Source organism: Morone saxatilis, unplaced genomic scaffold (assembly GCF_004916995.1).
Source record: "Morone saxatilis isolate NCDOM2014 unplaced genomic scaffold, NCSU_SB_2.0 Contig0, whole genome shotgun sequence".
In the NCBI taxonomy this organism is placed as follows: Eukaryota; Metazoa; Chordata; class Actinopteri; family Moronidae; genus Morone; species Morone saxatilis.
In genome coordinates, this window is record NW_023339650.1 from 4,722,427 (window position 1) to 4,741,792 (window position 19,366).

The 19,366-nt window shown below is 41.0% G+C and overlaps 1 protein-coding gene across 1 annotated transcript in view; it reads right to left on the reverse strand.

The window, feature by feature from the left end:
- Positions 1–19,366, reverse strand: part of LOC118321211 (partitioning defective 3 homolog) — a gene marked incomplete in the record, with an annotated part of 316,585 nt that overhangs the window by 266,503 nt on the left and 30,716 nt on the right. The window contains 1 exon segment of the mRNA XM_035652443.1: positions 13,949–14,050. Within this exon segment, the coding sequence (XP_035508336.1) occupies positions 13,949–14,050 (102 nt within the window).

A 19,366-nucleotide genomic window follows, 5' to 3' on the forward strand; every position in this document is an offset into this window, starting at 1 on the left:
ACACACACACACACTCACTTACTTGTTGTTGTTGCTAAAAACATGCATCCCATCTGCACACTCCCACAGAGGAAGAAAGGAGCAAGGTGCACCGCAATACAACAGAAAGAAAGGTTTCTTCTGGTTGCTGGTGATGGGGATGTGTTCCACAGTTGTTGTTCAAAGAACCATATTTGAATACAGGTAGGTGGCACATCTGTCGACTATTTTTTTTTGTCTGCCATGAATTATTAACATCCTGTCATTGCTGGCAGCAGAACAGCCATCCATTATTTCACTTATGAATAGAATAATGCCCAAAAGTGTTCTCCATATCTAGTTGTGCCCACACAGTGTTTGTTGGTTGAAACGTCTTTTTAACAAGGAAAAAAAAAGGATGATGGAGCAAAAGCTTTTTTTTTTTTTTAACTGTGCATAGTTTAGTGGAATACTTACCAATAGCTACATACTAGGTGAGACATGATATAGTGTATTTATCCTCGGCGGGGAATTCTCTGTCTCCTTTATGTCCTAACACAGAGAGCTCAGAGGTCATATACCATACAGCAACATTATGCATGTGTTACTCCATTATGGATTCTTGGCAGCAGTGATGCCTGACCCCGGTCTTTGCTTAAATAATGGTCGGTCAAATAATTATACAAAATAACAAAAGGATGATTCAAAAATAGTAACTGTATTTAAGTTGAAATAACAACAGTCAAAGCGTCTAACTTTCAGTTATATAACGAAAACAACTTTGATCACATCTACATGTGGATTCAGTTAAATGTTTAGTGGTGGAAAAGAAACCACATGCAATTTTCATCTGTTTGAGCTGCAGAAAATTAATTTCCCTAATGTGATGGTTGAACTCGCTCACTTTTTACTTTGGCAGCATTTCGTACCATCTCACCACTTTACACATAATATAACCGTCACTTTCCACAAAGTGGCAGGCTGTAGTTGGGAAGAAGACTTTTCTTTAATATGACTTCTGGTAAATGAGGTAAGTGAGTGTCTGTTTGTGTGTGTGTGCGTGTTGCTGTGATCAATAGATGTGTTGATGAGTCAACGTGCAGTTCACTGCCTGATGATCAATAAGGGATTAGGGAGGGAAGCAAGGTCTGTCTCTTGTCTTGACTGTTAAAGGGCTCTTGAAGATGAGGTAGGAAGTAGAGAATCAACAGCAGAATGAAGAGGGGTGGATACATTATAGGACACTTTGGGAACACATACACACATTCCTGTGCTCTCCTATGGCCAGTATAGTATGTATACTGCATTCATTCCCTAAACACATAACCATACATACTTTCAGGCATTTGTGTCACCAGATAGAGGCGTCAAATAACTTCTGTTGAATTTGGTACCAAGATAAGTAACACCATGTCAGTAAACGGCACGGAGCCGGCCCCGTTTATGGCTGCTTTAAAGGCAACAGATCAAAAAAATACGGATGGAAAAGCCTGTTTAAGATAACTTGTTATTAGATAAATTTTTTTATTTTCCTCCTGAAGAATATATTTTTCATGTCATGTCTTTCTATGTTCAGGTCCACCCCGTTATTAAAGATTAAAGTTAGGCAGTTACAGAACATAAAAGATCTTCAACCTTTACATCAATCTATCTTAATTCCAGTTGTCATCACAAACATCCATGCAGAAACTGGCCATTTTAGACATTTCTCTAATGGCTGTAGAGAGGGTTGTTTGTGTGTCCTTTGGGAGTGTCATCAGTAGGCGAGGCCACACAGTGTCAGTGAGTGAATCAGGGCTTTTACAGTGTAACGGCCTTTAAACAAGAGAGCCAGAGAGACTTACTGACAGGGGACAATACAGCATGTCACATGACTCTTCTTTCTTTCGTCAGAAAGACAGACATTTACACTAATGCATGTATACAGGACAGTGCTTCTGGCACAACAAAGCAATAATATTGCAAACCATCAGATCTCTCTCTCTGTGTGTGTGTGTGTGTGTGTGTGTACGCTGATGGATGAGTGTCTTCAGAGATAAATGGGTGCCTATTATTTGTGCCTTTTATAGGCAAACTCCCTGCTGACATCCGAATGGGAATAGCATGCAGTCCCGCACACGCACGCCCAGACGCACAAACACACACACACACACACAAACACACTCATACACACACACACACACTCATATAACGAGCTTCAACTGAGGGGCCCTAGGCTGTGGCACATCTGTTGTAGAGGAGACATAAGGCATTCATGCAGGGACTCTCAAGATTCTGCACGTAATACCACACAAAGGAAGAAGGAAGGAATAGTGGTGGAGGGGTCTAATGACATTTTTACCTAAAAAGGGATAAAACCAGAGTTGCACAAACAGACACACTGGGACATATTCTCTCAAATTGGCCCACTGCCCTTCAGATACCCTTTATAATACATACAGCTTTTAGTATTCTTGACTTCTAGTGCAGTGAGGCCGAGGGCAAAAAAATGAAGACAGATTCATTGTGAACACAGAAAACCCTTAACATACACACAACAGGGAGTCACTACAGTCCACTACAGTCCAATATGTTTTCATTATCTAGGTAAGCTCATTTGGTATAAATACTGTCCATGATCAACTTATAAAACAAAATCTGTATTGATTAGATTCCACGCATCAACATTATTTAATGCATGAATCATTAGCACAATTAATAGTAGGAGAGGTTGTATTCTAGGGCTGCAACTAACAAACTAGTTCTATTACCGATAAATCCGCAGATTATTTTCTCAACAAATTGTTTGATCATTTTGTCAAAAACATACAACAAAATTGCCCATCATAATCTAAGGTGGCGTCTTCAGACCCAAAGATGATAACTTTACTATTATAAGATGAACAAAAGCAGCAAATCTTCATATTTGAGGAGCTGGAACTAAAAGATTGTTTATCAATTTTGCTTTAAAAATGCATTCATTCTCTGATCGACTAATTGTCTGAGCTGTATTGTATTTGCAGGAATTGTAGTAGGAACAAGCAATTATAAGAATAGTAAGAGTTGTGAAGTGTTACGGTAGGGTTGAATGTGGAAATTATTTTCCACCGAGCAGAATTGAAAAAAAATACTTTTTGTGTAAAGATTTGAATAATGCCACACATTTTAACAGATGCCTGAAGTGACTATTATTTGCTATCGATATTAAAAACCACTCCAGGCCAAGTGACAAATCACACACCGACAGGCAAGAGGAAAGCATGCAGCGCTTCAGCATGTCTGTAAGCCTCCAGTACTTTAGCAGAGCAGGACATAATCTGAAGAGGTCTTTAGCCTTTTCTCATGAGAAGAGAGGCAATGAGAGCACACAGCCGTGGTGTTAGAGGGGATTCAGCTCTCTGTCTGCTACAATATGCCGGTCTAAAGCTCTCCAAACCAGGCTTAGCTTCCCGGCCCTGGCACCGCCTCCCTGCATCTCTGTGCCAGTGTCAACTTCAGCTCGGTACGGCGCCAGCCGCCAACGCCAGACTCAGTTTAGCTCATGGCAATGCCTGCTCTCTACTCGAACTGGGTTTCTTCTCTCCTCCCTACATTGCTTCCTTCCTTCCTTTGCTTGGGTGTCTTTCATTATTTTCTCTTCCTTTCTTCCCTCATCTCTTTTTTAGTTTTTATTTTTTTTGCTTATTTCTTGCTTGATTCAAATCTATTGTCCTCTTTGCTTTCAATTTTTTATTTTGTTCTCCTTTATTTACTTAACGTATTGAAATACATTATGTATGTACATATAAGTGTGTTTTTGTTGGTTCAGATTGTCTGTTGTGTATGCAGAGGTGCTTTACCAAATCTTCCAACTATTAGCCCCCGCTCCATACTCACAGCTATACTAATTACTACAATATTTAAACCCACACACAGCTCAAAATCCCAACTAGCCTGGTGTATATCATATCCCCTGTAATAAATGAACCCCATCTAAAACAGAGCTTTGCCTTCCAAAGTCAATTTGAGAGCCAATTTTCAGACACAACCTTGGAGTGACTTTGGATCTGTGAGGGTAATTATATATGGTTCTGAGAGTAGTCGAGTGTTGAAAACAGCAGCTCGTGGTCTGGAGACTCTTGAGACAAAAGCTACAGAGGGATACTTGTCATGCAGAAGAGACACTTGCTTGGTTTAACAGGGAGCTGAGAGGCAGCCGAGAGAGAGAGAAATAGGTCTATATTCAAAAGAATAAGCAATTTATGGTAGATTGAAGTTTTCTGTTTAAGATTGCAGTTTCTGTTGAACTGGCTGTGACTTTGTATAAGTAATTTTCTTGTGGGCAATTGTACTGTATAGCCACATGGAGAATGCACTGTTGCCCCCAAGAGGCGATGTGAAAGATTTAAATGTGGAGAAGATGACTTCCTCTAGCCAAACTCACTGCACATAATGAGACAATATGGATAAATAGCAAATATAACATCCAGTTCCAACGTGGAAACCAGGGCAATGTCTCTCCCCCTGTATCTCTGTCTGATGCCAGTGGGCCTTGTGGGTGCAGCACTATCCACATATGGATAATAGAGAAAAACAAGTCCTTTGTCATCTTAGTGCTCCTAGGTACACCCCTCCGGGGGTCTGTGGGTGGGCGGCAGGATCCCAGCAGGGGGGCTCTGTCTGTCACCTCAGTTTAGGGATAGTCTCATGGCGGCTGACCCACATCGTGCCCCTGGGGCAATGCCAGGCCCTTCCACAGGACTCCACCGCTGCAGATAATAGGCTCGTTTGGCAAAGTATCCAGACACTGGAACCAAAGCATCCCTGACAGCTGTCAACCGGGACAAACATCCTCCTGCATGACACGCAGACGTGCACAATACCAGGATGGTAGTGTGTGTCGTTACCATAGTACGTCTGTGTGTGTGTGTGTGTGTGTAGGGGCGTGCGTGCATGACTGTTCAACACAGGTGTGAGAAAATGAGTGCACGTTCTTGTTTGTGTGGGTCCCTCTATTTTTTTTCTTGTTTTGGTACTGCCTATCCACAGCTCTGGTTAAACACCCTGGCATTTCCAGACAGTATTCAGGCGAGCCGACACCATGTCAAGAGCAATTTGGCACATCGGCAGAAATATCTTCCTGTAGGGGAGCTGTCATGGAGGAGAAATCAAAGACACCTACGTGACTAGCTGGGTTGCCTCCGAGCTGAAAGAAAAGCTTGGTGACATGACCTGATTTCAACCATTTTAAAGAAAACCACAGCAGAAGATGTACTGTAGTAGCTGCCTGCTGCTTTCCAATATGGAGTAATATCATTCTTACCCCAGGCACAGGGGTTGTGTATGTCATACTGCATATGCTATGCAGCTGAAGCAGTAGTTTTGTCAACAAGGATGGACTGTTATCTATACCGGTGGCTCGGCAGGTCTATACAAGCAAGTTCAGCAGGCTGTCATGCTCTAGTGACGCTCGAGGTTCACGACCGCCAGGTGACCTTTGTTCCACATCATCACCTCTCTGACTGTCTATACTACACACACAGCACTCTCATTCCAACACAGTGAGTTAGCTAGCCAGTTCAGGCCGTCAGCTCAAGCTGCACTGCTATAAACACATGATATGCCTTTCTTTCTCTAAACACACCTTTCCTTCCTTCTATTTAAGTTTAAGAAAAAATTCCCAGCTTTATTTCTGCTCCACTAATGCCGCTGCTGCCTGCATGGGTATTGCTGCCTGCCTGTAAGCCCCACCACCACCTGAGCATCCACCTGTAGGCTCCAGCTAGAAAGGTTTAAAGTATTTGCTCATCACTTCCCAATATCTCGATGTACACATATCTAAGGAGAGGGATGAGGTCGGAGCGTAAATGTCAAAATGTAACTATGTTGTACTGCTGCAATAAACATTGCAGACAATACAAACAAGGGTTGTCTGACTGAAATGGTATACAGAACCTTTTTGCCATTTTGGCCACCACAAGGGGATATCCTGATTTCAAGAGATAAATAAAGGTTAAATGAAAAGAGAATCAAAAAACAGAAAACAAAACAAACATCTTTGGTTTGGTTTGGTTTGGTTTGGTTTCTTCCGTTTGGCTAGTCTGCACTGTAAATATCTTCAACTTCACTGCTTGACCTCAAATGACAACCCATTCATTCCAGTGAATGCTGTTCACCAGCACACACTGAGGATGGGACAAATAATCCATATCACTGTATGTTGTAGGTCTCGTGCAATATCAGTACACTGCTGTCATAATTGCAATTCCCACTGTGGCAGTATTGGTATTTCCTTTCTTACCTGCAGACTTACAATCTCTGAAATGTTTGCCATTTTATTGCTGTGTGTCATTTAGCTATTGGCACTCGTGTTCATACTGTGGTGCATGTTTTTACAAGGATCAGACTGTGGTACTTTATAGAACATTGTTTATAAAACTCTCATCTGAAAGCACTTCATTATGTGGGTTTGTTTCCTGCTTTTTGAAAAGAATTAATCTGATTAGAAGTATTTCTTCTAAGCCTTACACAGTATCATGTGATATTGTAGACAGTTTTCTGCAGTATATCACACTTCACAGAACAGCCTGTGCTGTCACTACTACTGTCATTAGGGTTTGATGCAGATCATTTTCCATTTTCCATAGCATTGCTTCACTGAAAGCAATCTGCACTTAATACAAAATAGCACAACACATTTATAAATAATACAATATTGACTTAATCCCCCTTATGCACTCAAAAAGACAACTGATTTGCTAACAGTAAATGTCTGTGGTTCAGTTTCCAATTCAAAAAATCAGAAAGGCATCTCCCCACTGCGAGGGATTATAACTGCATAAGTGGGAAAGAGGGAGCAGAAAAAGAACAGTGCTCAACAAACCTTCCCTGGGTAAGTGAAGTTCAAAAACTAGGAACCTAATAAACAAGTAACACCCGACAATAAATCCAAAGCCCCAGAGGAAAATGAAATGAAAAACTGCTTGCTGTCGCCCACGAGCCTCTGAGCAGAGCAGTGGAGGTGAGGATAAATTCCTCTACCACACTGAGTCTTTCAGGACACAGAGCTGACTCTGGTCCTTACAGGCTAATTACAGCTGAATACAGCTTGTGTCTGTCAAGATGTATGTGTGGGCATGTGTGACTTTGTCAGAGTGTGTGACTATTTCTGTATGTGTGTGTTCTCAGGCTCATATATGTGTGATGTTCTTCGATTGTCTCCATGCCGGGTGACGACATTTACACCTTTCGGCCAGAAGAAGTCTGAGTGTGTCTTGTGTGTGTCTAATTTCATCAGCAGTTACACCTTTCAAAGTTCAGGTATGTAAGCATGTTTTCTGAATCTGAATATCAGTCTAAAGGGATTTTCTTCTGAGCAGGAACAAGTGCTGGTGGTTGACAGAGAACTTGAGAAACTGTCACACCTTCATGCATTCCTGCATGTATTTCTCCTCCAGTTCCTGCATCTTTTCAACAAAGGGTTCTCAAGTCCACTAGACCACATTTGGAGCCATCCACGTCCTTGCGCCAACTTGCAAAATGAAACATCAGTTTAATTGAATGCGTTGACAGCCATATTTACAGAAATGGAAGCAGCTGTTCACAAACATTGTTGGCTAGAGATTCAAGCCCTCAAATGTCATAGGAGCAAGCATTAAATGACCTGGGAGCAATCACTTTCGTTTTAAAGATGGGGCTCAGGATTGGGTATTCAAACTCAGTCAGGGTCCATTTGATTAGATGACAAAACAGACCAAGATGATGCAAAGTACCTTAACTGGGCTGTGTGTTTTACCACCAGAGGGCAGTATCTGGGTTATAACACCTTTATGACACCATAAAGCCTTTAGAGAGGAGACTGGGTTTATTTTCATGATATGTCATAGTTTTTCTGGTGTTGCTTCTACAGGTACATGTAGGTATCAATACATTACATTGTTGAAATGAACAGGAAGGACCTTTTGTGACTCATACCTGGTGGAAATTAACCTAGAGTCTGTCTAATAAGGTACCCAAACTGTGGTACTTGTATTTCAATGTCTATTGAGTCTTCACATTGGCACAATCTGAAACAGTATGAATGGTTTGATGGTTTTATTCTCTCTGGCTATTTTCTCCGCCTCCACCTACAGAAAATGAAACTTTATCATACTGTCCTGCACAAATCAAATGGGGGTCCAGACAGACAATGAATCATACTAAGTTGGAAAGATGCACAGCAAATATAGCATAACATTATTGCATTACACTGAAAGATGATGTCGAGAGATGGCCAACCAGACACAATAGTCTTCAATCTATGCCAAAAGAGGCTACATTCACTCACAAACACATACAAACATAGACACACACTTAGACACACACACGCACAAACACAGCACAGACAAACAGAGTAATTAGTCTTTGATTTCCCCCGGCAGTGTTCTGGTACCAGGGGGCAGCTGCTAGGACCCTGCTTTAGCCTTGGCTAATTTCACTCACGGCTTGATCTCGACCCAGCGCAGGTGCCCACTTGGCACCCGACTGCCGTTGCCATGGCAATGCCAACTTCAGGGGCCAACAAAATGCCAATTGTCCAAGGAGCTCGACCACAGGAGCCATGGATGTGGTACTCATTATTAATAGGCAGATATGGACACTTCAGTTAGGTTCAATTAAGCTTTCCCTTTTCTTTTCTTTCTCCTTCCTACACTCTATGTTTTTTGAGTTTTGGTTTTTCTTTCATGAAAATGCCGTTTCTGTTTTTCTGAGGCAGCTATCCATTCCCAAAAACACAAGATATGTACTGTAAAGCAGATAGTATACAGACAATAGCGCAGACTGCTATAACTTGGGCTTGAGTGCCCCTTTGTGGTTCACAAGTGCAACTGCAATGTCTGGCTGCAGGACCACGCCTACATGCACCCCCTGTAAAACTACCACTACACTGAGCCGCTGATTCAGGTACTTCTGCTGTAACAAGCTTTTTCCCTTAATCACCCCAGAGGATTCACCCTTCAACCCTGCGCTCATTAAGCCCATGGAACATGCTTGCTTATTTGTTAAGCTCCCTATAGATGAAATATCTAGATGGCAACTTGCACACTAAGTAAGCTAACAAGTTGGATAAGGCTCAATCAAGAGTTAAGGGTTAGGGATGTTTAAAGTGAGGGGGGGACCAAGCAGTGCAGAACAGGATTGGGTGGGCAGTCACAACCATAAGCAATGTCCTCTTCTCCTGACTAGATACATGAACACTGTGAATAAATTCCACCTATGAGTCTGAAACTTCCAATTTTATACACATATTTAAGAACTTAATTACAGGAATTAAGCTCGCTTCTACATCAGACAACGAGTTTGTCTTGCGCAACAACAACAGTTTTATATACCATTTGAATTGCTAATGCAATAGCCCAATTTCCCTATAATGACCATTAAAGTTTCATCTAATTGGCCATATCACACCCATTTCATTTCTTTATAAACTCATTTCAACAGACCCATATTGTGAATTTCTTACCTAAGGCCATCTTCTAACCAGGAGTCATTTTATTGCCACATTGCCATCTGGTGTATGGATGAAGTGCCTGTATCGCAGCCATTTCAAAGCTATCAGTAGATTTTCTTTCACACAAAAGTCTAACATAAGGGCCCTGAGCTAGATGAAAGTTTACACCTCCTTCCTAAACACTCTGAGGTTGTGTTATTTGGCTAGGAGCTTCAGCCCAATTTGTCTCATTCGACATTATGTATCAGCAGTGTGTCTAAAGCTGGCCACATTAAAACAGACTGCAGTATTTACTATCCTCTGTAAAAAAAAAAAGTCGTATGTTTCCTGGTGTTAGATTTATGTTGCTGTGCTAAGAAATATTGAGGGTTAAATATTCAGTTAGGATCTTTGTCTGAGTGCACCATTAGTAGTAGTTTTAGTATAAGTATAGTATTAGTCTATAGTACCCGCATTGTACTTGGGGTTATGATTACTGGTTGGTTTGTTTTGTTTTTCAAATCCTTTACCCTAACACTTATTTGCTATTGAATTCCTGCAATATACACCATACATGAAATATTTTTGAAATCCACGGCTTCTTCTGCACCTAAAAATGTTGACGCTGACATAATTTGGACAACTGTCTGATTTGGAGTTAGACACTCTACCGTTGCACCATGAAGTTGTCAACAAAGCTTTTTGTTTGGCATTACACATCCTGAGAAGAGGTCACAGACAGCATAAAGCATATTGGCAGTCATCATTGATTTAAGAATACACCCTATAGATCTAGATGAATATTGTCAAGCAACATCATTTTACTTAATCCTGACACGTTTTTTTTAAATAGCTATTCCTCTGCTAAACCACAACTTCGCACTTCAGTCCAATTGGTGGCAGTAGTGCACAAAAAGCTGGTATGACCACTGCCAATAAACATCAATGAAAATATATGGACACAAACATACCTTACACTTCACTAGTAACACATATAATACTGTAAGTAGTGTCAGGACATTGTGGACAGACAAGATGGAACTAAAAGGTCATGTGTTTCTGCTCTCCCCCTCTAAATTCAGATTTTTAGCCTACTCAGATACAGTTATTACCAACTTGTGTCACCTGAGCAATATGTTTGTCCTAGTTGTCCTAGCCCAAATCCTAATTTCATCACAATTTTCTTTATAAGGGAAAAAATGTAGACATAGAGCTCAACTTCACACTCAAACGAAACTTGGAACAGCAAGAGGGACATTTGTGCAACACAAGACCAAAAGTAAAACTAACTGTATAAATATACTCTCATATTTCACATGCATGTCAAATAGAAGTTAGATAGATAATCAATGTGAAGATCTGTGGAAGAGGGACAGACAGGCTGCAGCATGCATCTCTATGACTGCATATGAATCACAGCGTGATAATCTGACTGCTGAACCTGAGCCAGACATCTCACATACCACACACACAAACACACACAAACACACACAAACACACACACACGGCTTGGGTGCTCCCAACGGTAGACACACAGAAACTTGTAAAGTGACAACAGTAGTTTCTACATTAACTCCCCTCTGCTCTGTTTACTCTCTATATCACTGCAGCGAAATCATTCATATACACTTGAATGTGACAGAAATCGATACAGCAAAAACACCAACAGTGGATATCAGCCCACAGTAAATATAAAGTAAGGAGTATCAGTCTGGTGTGGTCTGAAATACAGAAAATTTACACAGAAATGTTTCTCTTGAAAGAAAAGGAGCGAAACAGAGACAAAGTGATATATAAGGAAGAAATGAGTTTAAAATTAGGATATGAAATCCTTACCGAAGGTGGAAACAAATTTTATTACACATTGAATCTACTGAATGGTCCAATACAGAAGTTCTTAGAAGAAGAAAATATTAAAATGGCATGTTTTTTGCCTATGGGCTGCAAAACTAGGTATGCAGTTTATCTGCAGCTGCACATTGACACTACATAATAATGTTTGATGAGTGTGCAGATTTTGTGTTTGTACAAATTTGGCACACTAAAAGAGCCGAAATAAGGAAATACAGGAAGCTGCAAAAAGTCCAAGTGTAGGACCTTAGCGTCGGCCGCACGTAGCAGGCAGTTCTGACTCCCAGATCAGAAAAGGCGTTGCGTGTTCAAATCACGTCAGGGTCATTGGTTTTCAAGGTGAAACAGGACAGCACTCACTCCACTGATGTACCCCATCAAACCTGTGCCTCCAGCTGAATGTACACAGACTCTGTAGTTCACATGTGAGGAGATAGATCTGATTGCATGTGACTCATTGGCTACAATGACACAAAAGTTGTTGTTTCACCTTGTTATGGTTAAATGGATTCTTTGTTTTATGTTAAGTTATATATAAACTTTGGTTGAAAGTGTTTTATAATGTGATAGTGAGAAGACAGCACATTTTATTTATGACATTTCCAAAAGCAGTATACCAAAATCTGTCTAGGCCCAGCACAGCCCAGGATGCCTGTGGAACTACTATATCCATAAGAACAAGAACAGCGTTGTCATTCATGGGTTAAAATGAACAGGTCTGGTTAACTGTGTTCCTTCCTGTTAGTAGAGTAAAACAGGGACGGAAGCAGTAGCTGATACAGAGAACCGGACAAACTGGATTTTCTACTAACAAATACACACACACACACAAAGAAGAAAGCACCCACGCACCCACTGACACAAAATGAAGAGTGTACACACTATTCCACTGGCATAAAGTTCATTGTCCTAGCCCAAATCCTGCTGATCTATGCACTGTGTGTCATTTACAACATCTACCAACAGAGTTGTAATACAGTAGTCAGTCTTGTGACCGTACTATCAATGTTTATTTTTGGGGCTGTGAAGGGTTTGACAGTACACAGGTATATAGTACAATGTAACCTGACCTGCAACCTGAGAATATTACTATAAAACTATACTGATGAGACTGATATAAAAAGAATCAAAAATGAAATAAATAATCCATGTTGGATTGTCGCAGTTATTGTGTTTGTTAATTGTTAATAGGTTAGGCTAAAATATATGTTAATGAAATGTCATCAGTGAGATGTAAAGAGCCCACACAACCACCAGGGGGAGCATATATTCACAGCACCAGAACAAATTGAGGATAATGAAAAGGAGAAAATATTTATGTGCCAAGAAATCAATCATTTGTAGCTGTCAAAAACACAAGTTCTTTCTTTCTTTCTTTCTTTCTTTTCTTTCTTTCTTTCCTTCAGGAGATAGAAGAGGAGAGGAGAGGAGAGCAGAGGGAGAAAGGAGTGTTTCAGACAGCAGGTGCAAAACAGCTGCTCTCACCCCTGATCCCACCTGATGCGTTACCATGGCACCTACCACACAATCATTATGGTGTGTAGCCACACATGCACACATATTCTTCTTCTCTCTCAAAGTTTCTCATTCATGCACAAATGCACACACAAAACCAAAAAGGCATACACATATCAAACAGACTATACAGAGCCACTGACAGCTCGCTGAACTTCTTCAAACCTTACATGTCAAATGTGGGAAATGTACTTCTCAATATGAAATGGCCGTACAAGAAACACCGTGTTCTTGAGAAGGACAGACACGTTTTCAGATTTCACAAGATAGCCGTGGCTCCAAGACATCAGATATCCTGAGAAAATCTGCTTACAGATAGAAATCAAAGATAACACTTTCAACTGAAATTCACACGTTTCATCAGGATTAAGAGGAATATATTACCATGGGCCTGCTGGCTTTAAGCTTAGATATCTCTGAAGTGATTAAAACACCAGATAAATCAACCATGTCATCACTACACTAGGATACACTACAGTCAGTAATAGTGGATGACTATGATTGTTGTATTACAAAAGTTCTGTCTGTTGATGCTTTAAATTCAGTGTGTTTATTTATTGTAAGAATTTCACTGCTGAGTCACTTCTAGCAAACAGATATTTTATTCAACAATTTAAAGGAACTAAAGAAAAATCATTTAAACCACTCACAAAGACACAAAGAGGGGGTTATGGCTCACTAACTGCCCCCACATTAAAGCCAAACAGCTAGTGACTCAGGTGTAGTCAGCACTGTTCCCATGGGAAGGAAGCGGTGGGATTGTGGGTAATTATTTACAGTTGGTCTGGTGGGTGGGGTGGGTAGTATGATATCATCCGGCTTCTGACATAGATTCGACCTTCCACTCATATGAAAGAAATGGAGTACTGCCAGTAGGTTGAAATGATTAAACAGAAAACATGGTGCTGTGCAGTAGTCTACTGTTTTGTAATGTGTTAGTAATGATGAGACAGTAAAAGCAGACAGGTGTAATCATAAGCACATGTTAGTGAAACTCTTTGTAGTACTGCCAAAGCTTTACGCACAAAGTTTCAGAGTACAGACACAACCAAAGCTATTTTTGCACAAGTAAAGGCTGAATGGAAATGAGAAGAGGTGGTAAAACAGGAAATGGCAGTTTGTGAACATAAACAAATAAATAAAATATCAAATTACATCTTTCAGTTAGCTCTCAGTTTCACTCACACTTTTACTCACCCTATCTTTGTCATCCACCACATCACACAGCATGTCATCCTGGTCCAAAATGCCTCCATCTCCATGTTCCAATCTGTGGACCTGGACCCAGTAGCTGGGGTCCTGGAAGAAAAAGAAAAAAGAGAGGGAGTATTAGCTCTGTAATGAGATCAGCTTTACTCGCACCATATAGACTTGGGATTTGACGCCTTATGTAAGAAAAGCCATGCAACATATTCCTGTGGAACTGCCAGGGCAAAGGAATTAGCAGCTTGTGTCTCCTTAGGAATCAGCTGATCTAATCACCATGTGGTTCATACAATGATCCAGTCAGCAGGGGCTCTGACATGGTTATGGATTGACATCATGGTAGCAGTTATGAAATATTTTAATCCCCTGCTGGATGGCCTGCAAAATAAGCATGTGGCTCAAACCTTTCTCCGAGTGGAAGTAAAAAGGGAGTAAGTGTGACACAGGCACAACAGGATGTGTCATATTCATCAGTTCTTATTGTTACATTTCAGTCATAAAAGGTGACAACACTCCTGTTCAGTTCCAAAACGGTCAGTGACTTTTTTGCATCAGCATCTGAATATCATCCATGCATTTATTATACAGTCAGGTACTACTGCGAGTAGTCCAGATAAAGTCCTATCAGCTCTGTATATCATATAACATGCAATCAATCCAATAGGACCCTTTTAGCAGGGAAACAAAGAACGTTTCTCAAACTATGATGAAATGCTCTATGTTTAACAGAGTTGGTGCTTTGTAATGATCACAGATAGTGTACAGTATGTAATGTGACACATGGACTAAAGTAGAGTTCATCAATAGTTTCAGAAGTGTAAATACACAATGTCCATAATGTCCTATAAAGAGATAATTACATATGCAGTACAGAACACTACTTTCCATAGCACCGCACCAGTTTATTTATAGGACACAACAAAAAACATTCAAATGAATAATGGCTTCTCTCCATTTGTCCTCTTCCTCCCTGCTCTCCCTCAGTCTGGCTTTGCCCAGCTCAGCCTCCAAGCACTGAGGCATGATGGACCAGTCAGAGAGGAGGTTAAAGAGAAAGCAGTCAGCTCAGTGACTGTCCCTCCTTCACCATGTTAGGAAAGAATCTCCGTACTCCTTTGTCTGTATTTTGTTCTCACTCTGTTTCCCTCCCTCTGTCTCTTTTCCTCCAAAACCGAGCTGTCTTTTTTCGGGTCTGTGGTTAAATGCCTTCATGCATGGCTCTGTTGTACTGAACTCCAGTGCGGTTCACCAGGCAAACTGGTCCAAATCATGAGGGGAATAACTGTGTGGTATTTTCCTTCCTTCTGAGGTTATTAGGAGGGAAAAGATGGCACGTTTATCAGGGACATTCCCAAAAGGCAATAAAAGAAATCAGAAGCATGAAGAAAGATACAGAGTTAATGCGCGTATAGTAAAAATCTATGCAGGGTTGTTTGATTTGAAAGCCTAGCTTGAACCAGTCCAATCTGGGAGAACAAAGAAAAATAGTTCCAACTGCACTACAATACCACTACAAAACACACAGAAAACCCAAAAGAAGAAAGACACAGTCAAAATTAACCATCTCATTAACCATCTCTGGAAGTCATTACCAACCACACACTGACCCTCAGCTTTAACAAGGAAAAAAATATTTCAATGTTCAAATTTTGACACAGTCCATGTCTGTTTGGCATGATCCTCCTCCAGACTTGTTCAACGGATGGATTATGGGAAACAAATATGATTCTGAGAAAAGCTTAGCCACATAACTTAATCCCAGAAATGCACTTGGGATGGAAGGAAAGCATTTGAGGCTCGACAAACGGTGTTTTGATGTGACTTGGTTCAAGTGACGTAGAAGCCTTACATCAGTGGTGCTTTGCCTCAGCAAGCCAAAAAGAATACTTAAGAATTCTCAGTTTAAGGACTCAAGAGTATTAGCACAGAATTTATCACTAACAGGGATCAGGTTGGAATTTGTGTTTTGGGGGTCATTTTGGAATTATTTGGTACCAATGCCAAAGTCTCGGGGTGCCTGGATAGGGTGCCTGGTAGAGCCAGCACCCCATGTACCAAGGCTGAGTCCTTGCTGCTGCAGCCCAGGGTTGCTGAGTGTCTCTCTCTCCCCCACTTTGCCATTGATTAAAGGCAATAAAAAACAAGAGCTGTGTTTTCATTACCTCAGAATGAACCATTTTTATCTACAGTGGGATTACACTGTAGAAGCGTGACAGTTCAACATGACGGCCTCTAAGGATAAGCGGTTCCTTACCCATTGATGCCGCCATGTTGAACTGCCATGCTTCTACAGAAGCCCACAACAGACAAAGAAACAGCTTTTGGGGAGTTTTGTGGCCACAGTACTTTCTCCTATACACTTGAAAGGCTGAGCTGTATTCTAACGACTGACTAATACACACACAGAAACAACTACGGTTAGTTTGTCCCTGGTGCATATTTGTAAGCACTAGTAAGACGTCGTTGGAGGACACAGCTGCTCATGTTAGCCATGCAGCCCACACCCAAAGGTTAAAACCCCTGTTCAGCTTAGTACCATTCATTCTGTCTCTACAGTCCTAAAGACCTGTGCTAGGACATGTCTTTGATGTTGTATTGATCCTTAAAATATGGTTTTCCTTCCCAGTAAAGGGTGATAATCTCATTGGTTCCATATCATATTGTCACATAGCACGATCTTCATTAAATTATAGTGGAGAACAAATAATAATATTTAGTACATGCTTGCTAACACATTCTATGAGTTTGGCAGCAGTTTAGGTGCCGCCTAAACTGTACATAAGCAAATTAACTTTCATCACATGTATCACATTTGAACACATACGTGCTTAATCAAATGTCGAACTAATGTATGGAAACCAGTACAAGTGGATTGAAGAGAAACAGAGAATGAGCAGATCCTCAAAGACAAAGAGTGCACTGTGACAGAGTCATTTGTATTACTGTAGTGTACAGTAACAGAGGGTAGGGAGGACTGCTTAGAGCAGCTGATAAAGTGTTAGCACACTCAGCAGTCAACCTCACATGGTTTCATGCACCGACAAAACCAAGAGGACCCGATTCATCTGCCCTGCTGATAGGTGACACTTCTCTGGGCTGCCTTCAGTCAAAGACAACTTCCCAAATGGAATCAGTGTCATATTATCTTCAAGCATCCAAAAAGATATTGCTATACTCTCCTCTTGTTAAGCCTCTCCACAAACACACTGTTTCAGTCTTGAGGTCATTTTTACCATGGAAACGTCATGTGCGTCAGAGGAACAAAACCCACATCAGATCTACACACCATGTCAATGTTGTTCTCAAGTGTCTGAAAACAAAGGGCTTTCCATTCCCAGACCACACAAACACCCCATCACCATGTAAGTCCTGAGAGTAACTCTGTACGTAACTATTTTTACAACAGAGACAATACAATGGGCCAGCACTGCATTAGTTCATTAACAAAGGGACGAGTACAGCTTTGATGGACAATCTGAGACATGGATGTGAGGGGCTGGACGGAACGCTGAGTGAGATGTGTGAGAAATGTGACAACAGCACATATCTGTCCACCTTACTGCAAACAGGAAGAAGGATTAGTGACGTGTAGAAACCAGTGCAACCTGTGTTACATCAATGTCTTGTGAAGTGTAACATTTAATTCCACTTGAAGCAACATTCTCTGGTCGGGTACAAAGTGTTTGAAAGGTCAACCACCCAGCTCCTGAACAACAGGTTTTCAATGCACACTTTTTTATTGTCTTTCATTTCTTTCTTTTCACTGATGTGATATATGGTGTAACACATACATACTGCAAGCACTTGTGGACTTTATAAGCAAGTGTGATTCTAGTTAAAGGGTTGCCCATCTGAAACAAATCATTCAGTTCAATCATCAGTTTAGCTGTATGTTATATTGAGAATATTTTCACCACTTTAGCTTGCCGTAGGACAGACCTTTCCTATGGGAAACTGACACCTTATATCCTTTTCTCCACAGCCACCAGACCTCTTTGACAAAACAGTAATCTTACATTGCAGAACACATGATTTGCTGGTCTACAGCTGCTTCAACCCACAGCAACTAATGTGTTAAAACACCAAAGCCACACAATAACACAAACTAACTAACCGATCAAGGCAGGGGTGGCCCGAAACTCTTGTTTTCTATTCCATAAAATGGCTGGAGTGGACTAGTGGATGTGAAGAGAGTATAGATCAATATAAATGCTTTAGTTTCCCATAGAAAAGGAGCGGTCTGATGGCAAGATAAAGCGGTGAAAACACTGTAAATATATCATACACTTAAACTGATATTGATTTTTTTTGTTGTTGTCTAAAATACAGTTTGTTGCTGCCTCCGTCCACAGCAGTGCATGGCTTAGTGTCCATGCTGGAGCTCCTGTCTACTGTAGGTAATCCACTGACTATGACTAAGTACCTCATACAAACGCACTTCAATAAATCCAAACCATCCCATCATGATGCCTGTCATCTTATAGTAACTAACAGTCACCAGAGACAAAAACCCATAAAAGGTGAGTTACATTTCACTGTAAAGCACAAATGTAAGGGGAGTAGCTTGAACGGTCTTCAGGTAGTACAAGAATCTACAGCAGACTTGGGTCACTTTAATGAGATGAGAGTGGAGCAACTGGAGCAGCAGTAATGCAAAAGCAGCTGATAAAGTATCATGGGGAGTATGTAAATGGAAGAACTATTTACATGTGTAGCAAAACATGCAATAGAAGAACATTTAATATACTGAAAAAGGATATGACATAAAACAATTTCAAAAGAAAAAGCAGAAAGAGAAATCAGAAGCCATAATCCCTGCTGTGGTGACACTGAACAGAGCAGCAGATTAAGACTTGTATTGGGCAGAGCAGATAGGAGCAGATATGCAGGGTGTGCCCATGAGTATTGTCTGCCGGTCATTTAGCTCCAGTGACCTGTTGAGTCACTTTTGAGCTTTATTCATTCATTCATACACTGAGTGAGTGACACATCAGCACCCTAGTCTGGTCAGGTATCCGCTTATCTGATCCACTATAGAAGGTGAAGGGAGACAGAGAGGTAGTTGTTCTCTGTGTCACACACACAGACACACACACTTGTGCCATAAGCTCAGACAATAGCTCTCTTCAGCCCATTATCTCTGTCTTTGTACCAGAGAGGGTTGCCTGTTCCTGTCAAAGACCACACAAAGACTGGTGCCCTAGAGGAAACTGGGGTGGGGGGGGAAAGTGTGTGTGAGAAACAGAGAACATGTGCCTGTGTGTGTTTTATGATCGCTGCATTAGCTCCTACAAGTGTTACTACTCCCACAGGGGCCTCTATCAGCAGCTACGTGTACTTCTCATATGTCCACAGATGAAGCAGGACCTCGTGGCGCAACGGTAGCGCGTCTGACTCCAGATCAGAAGG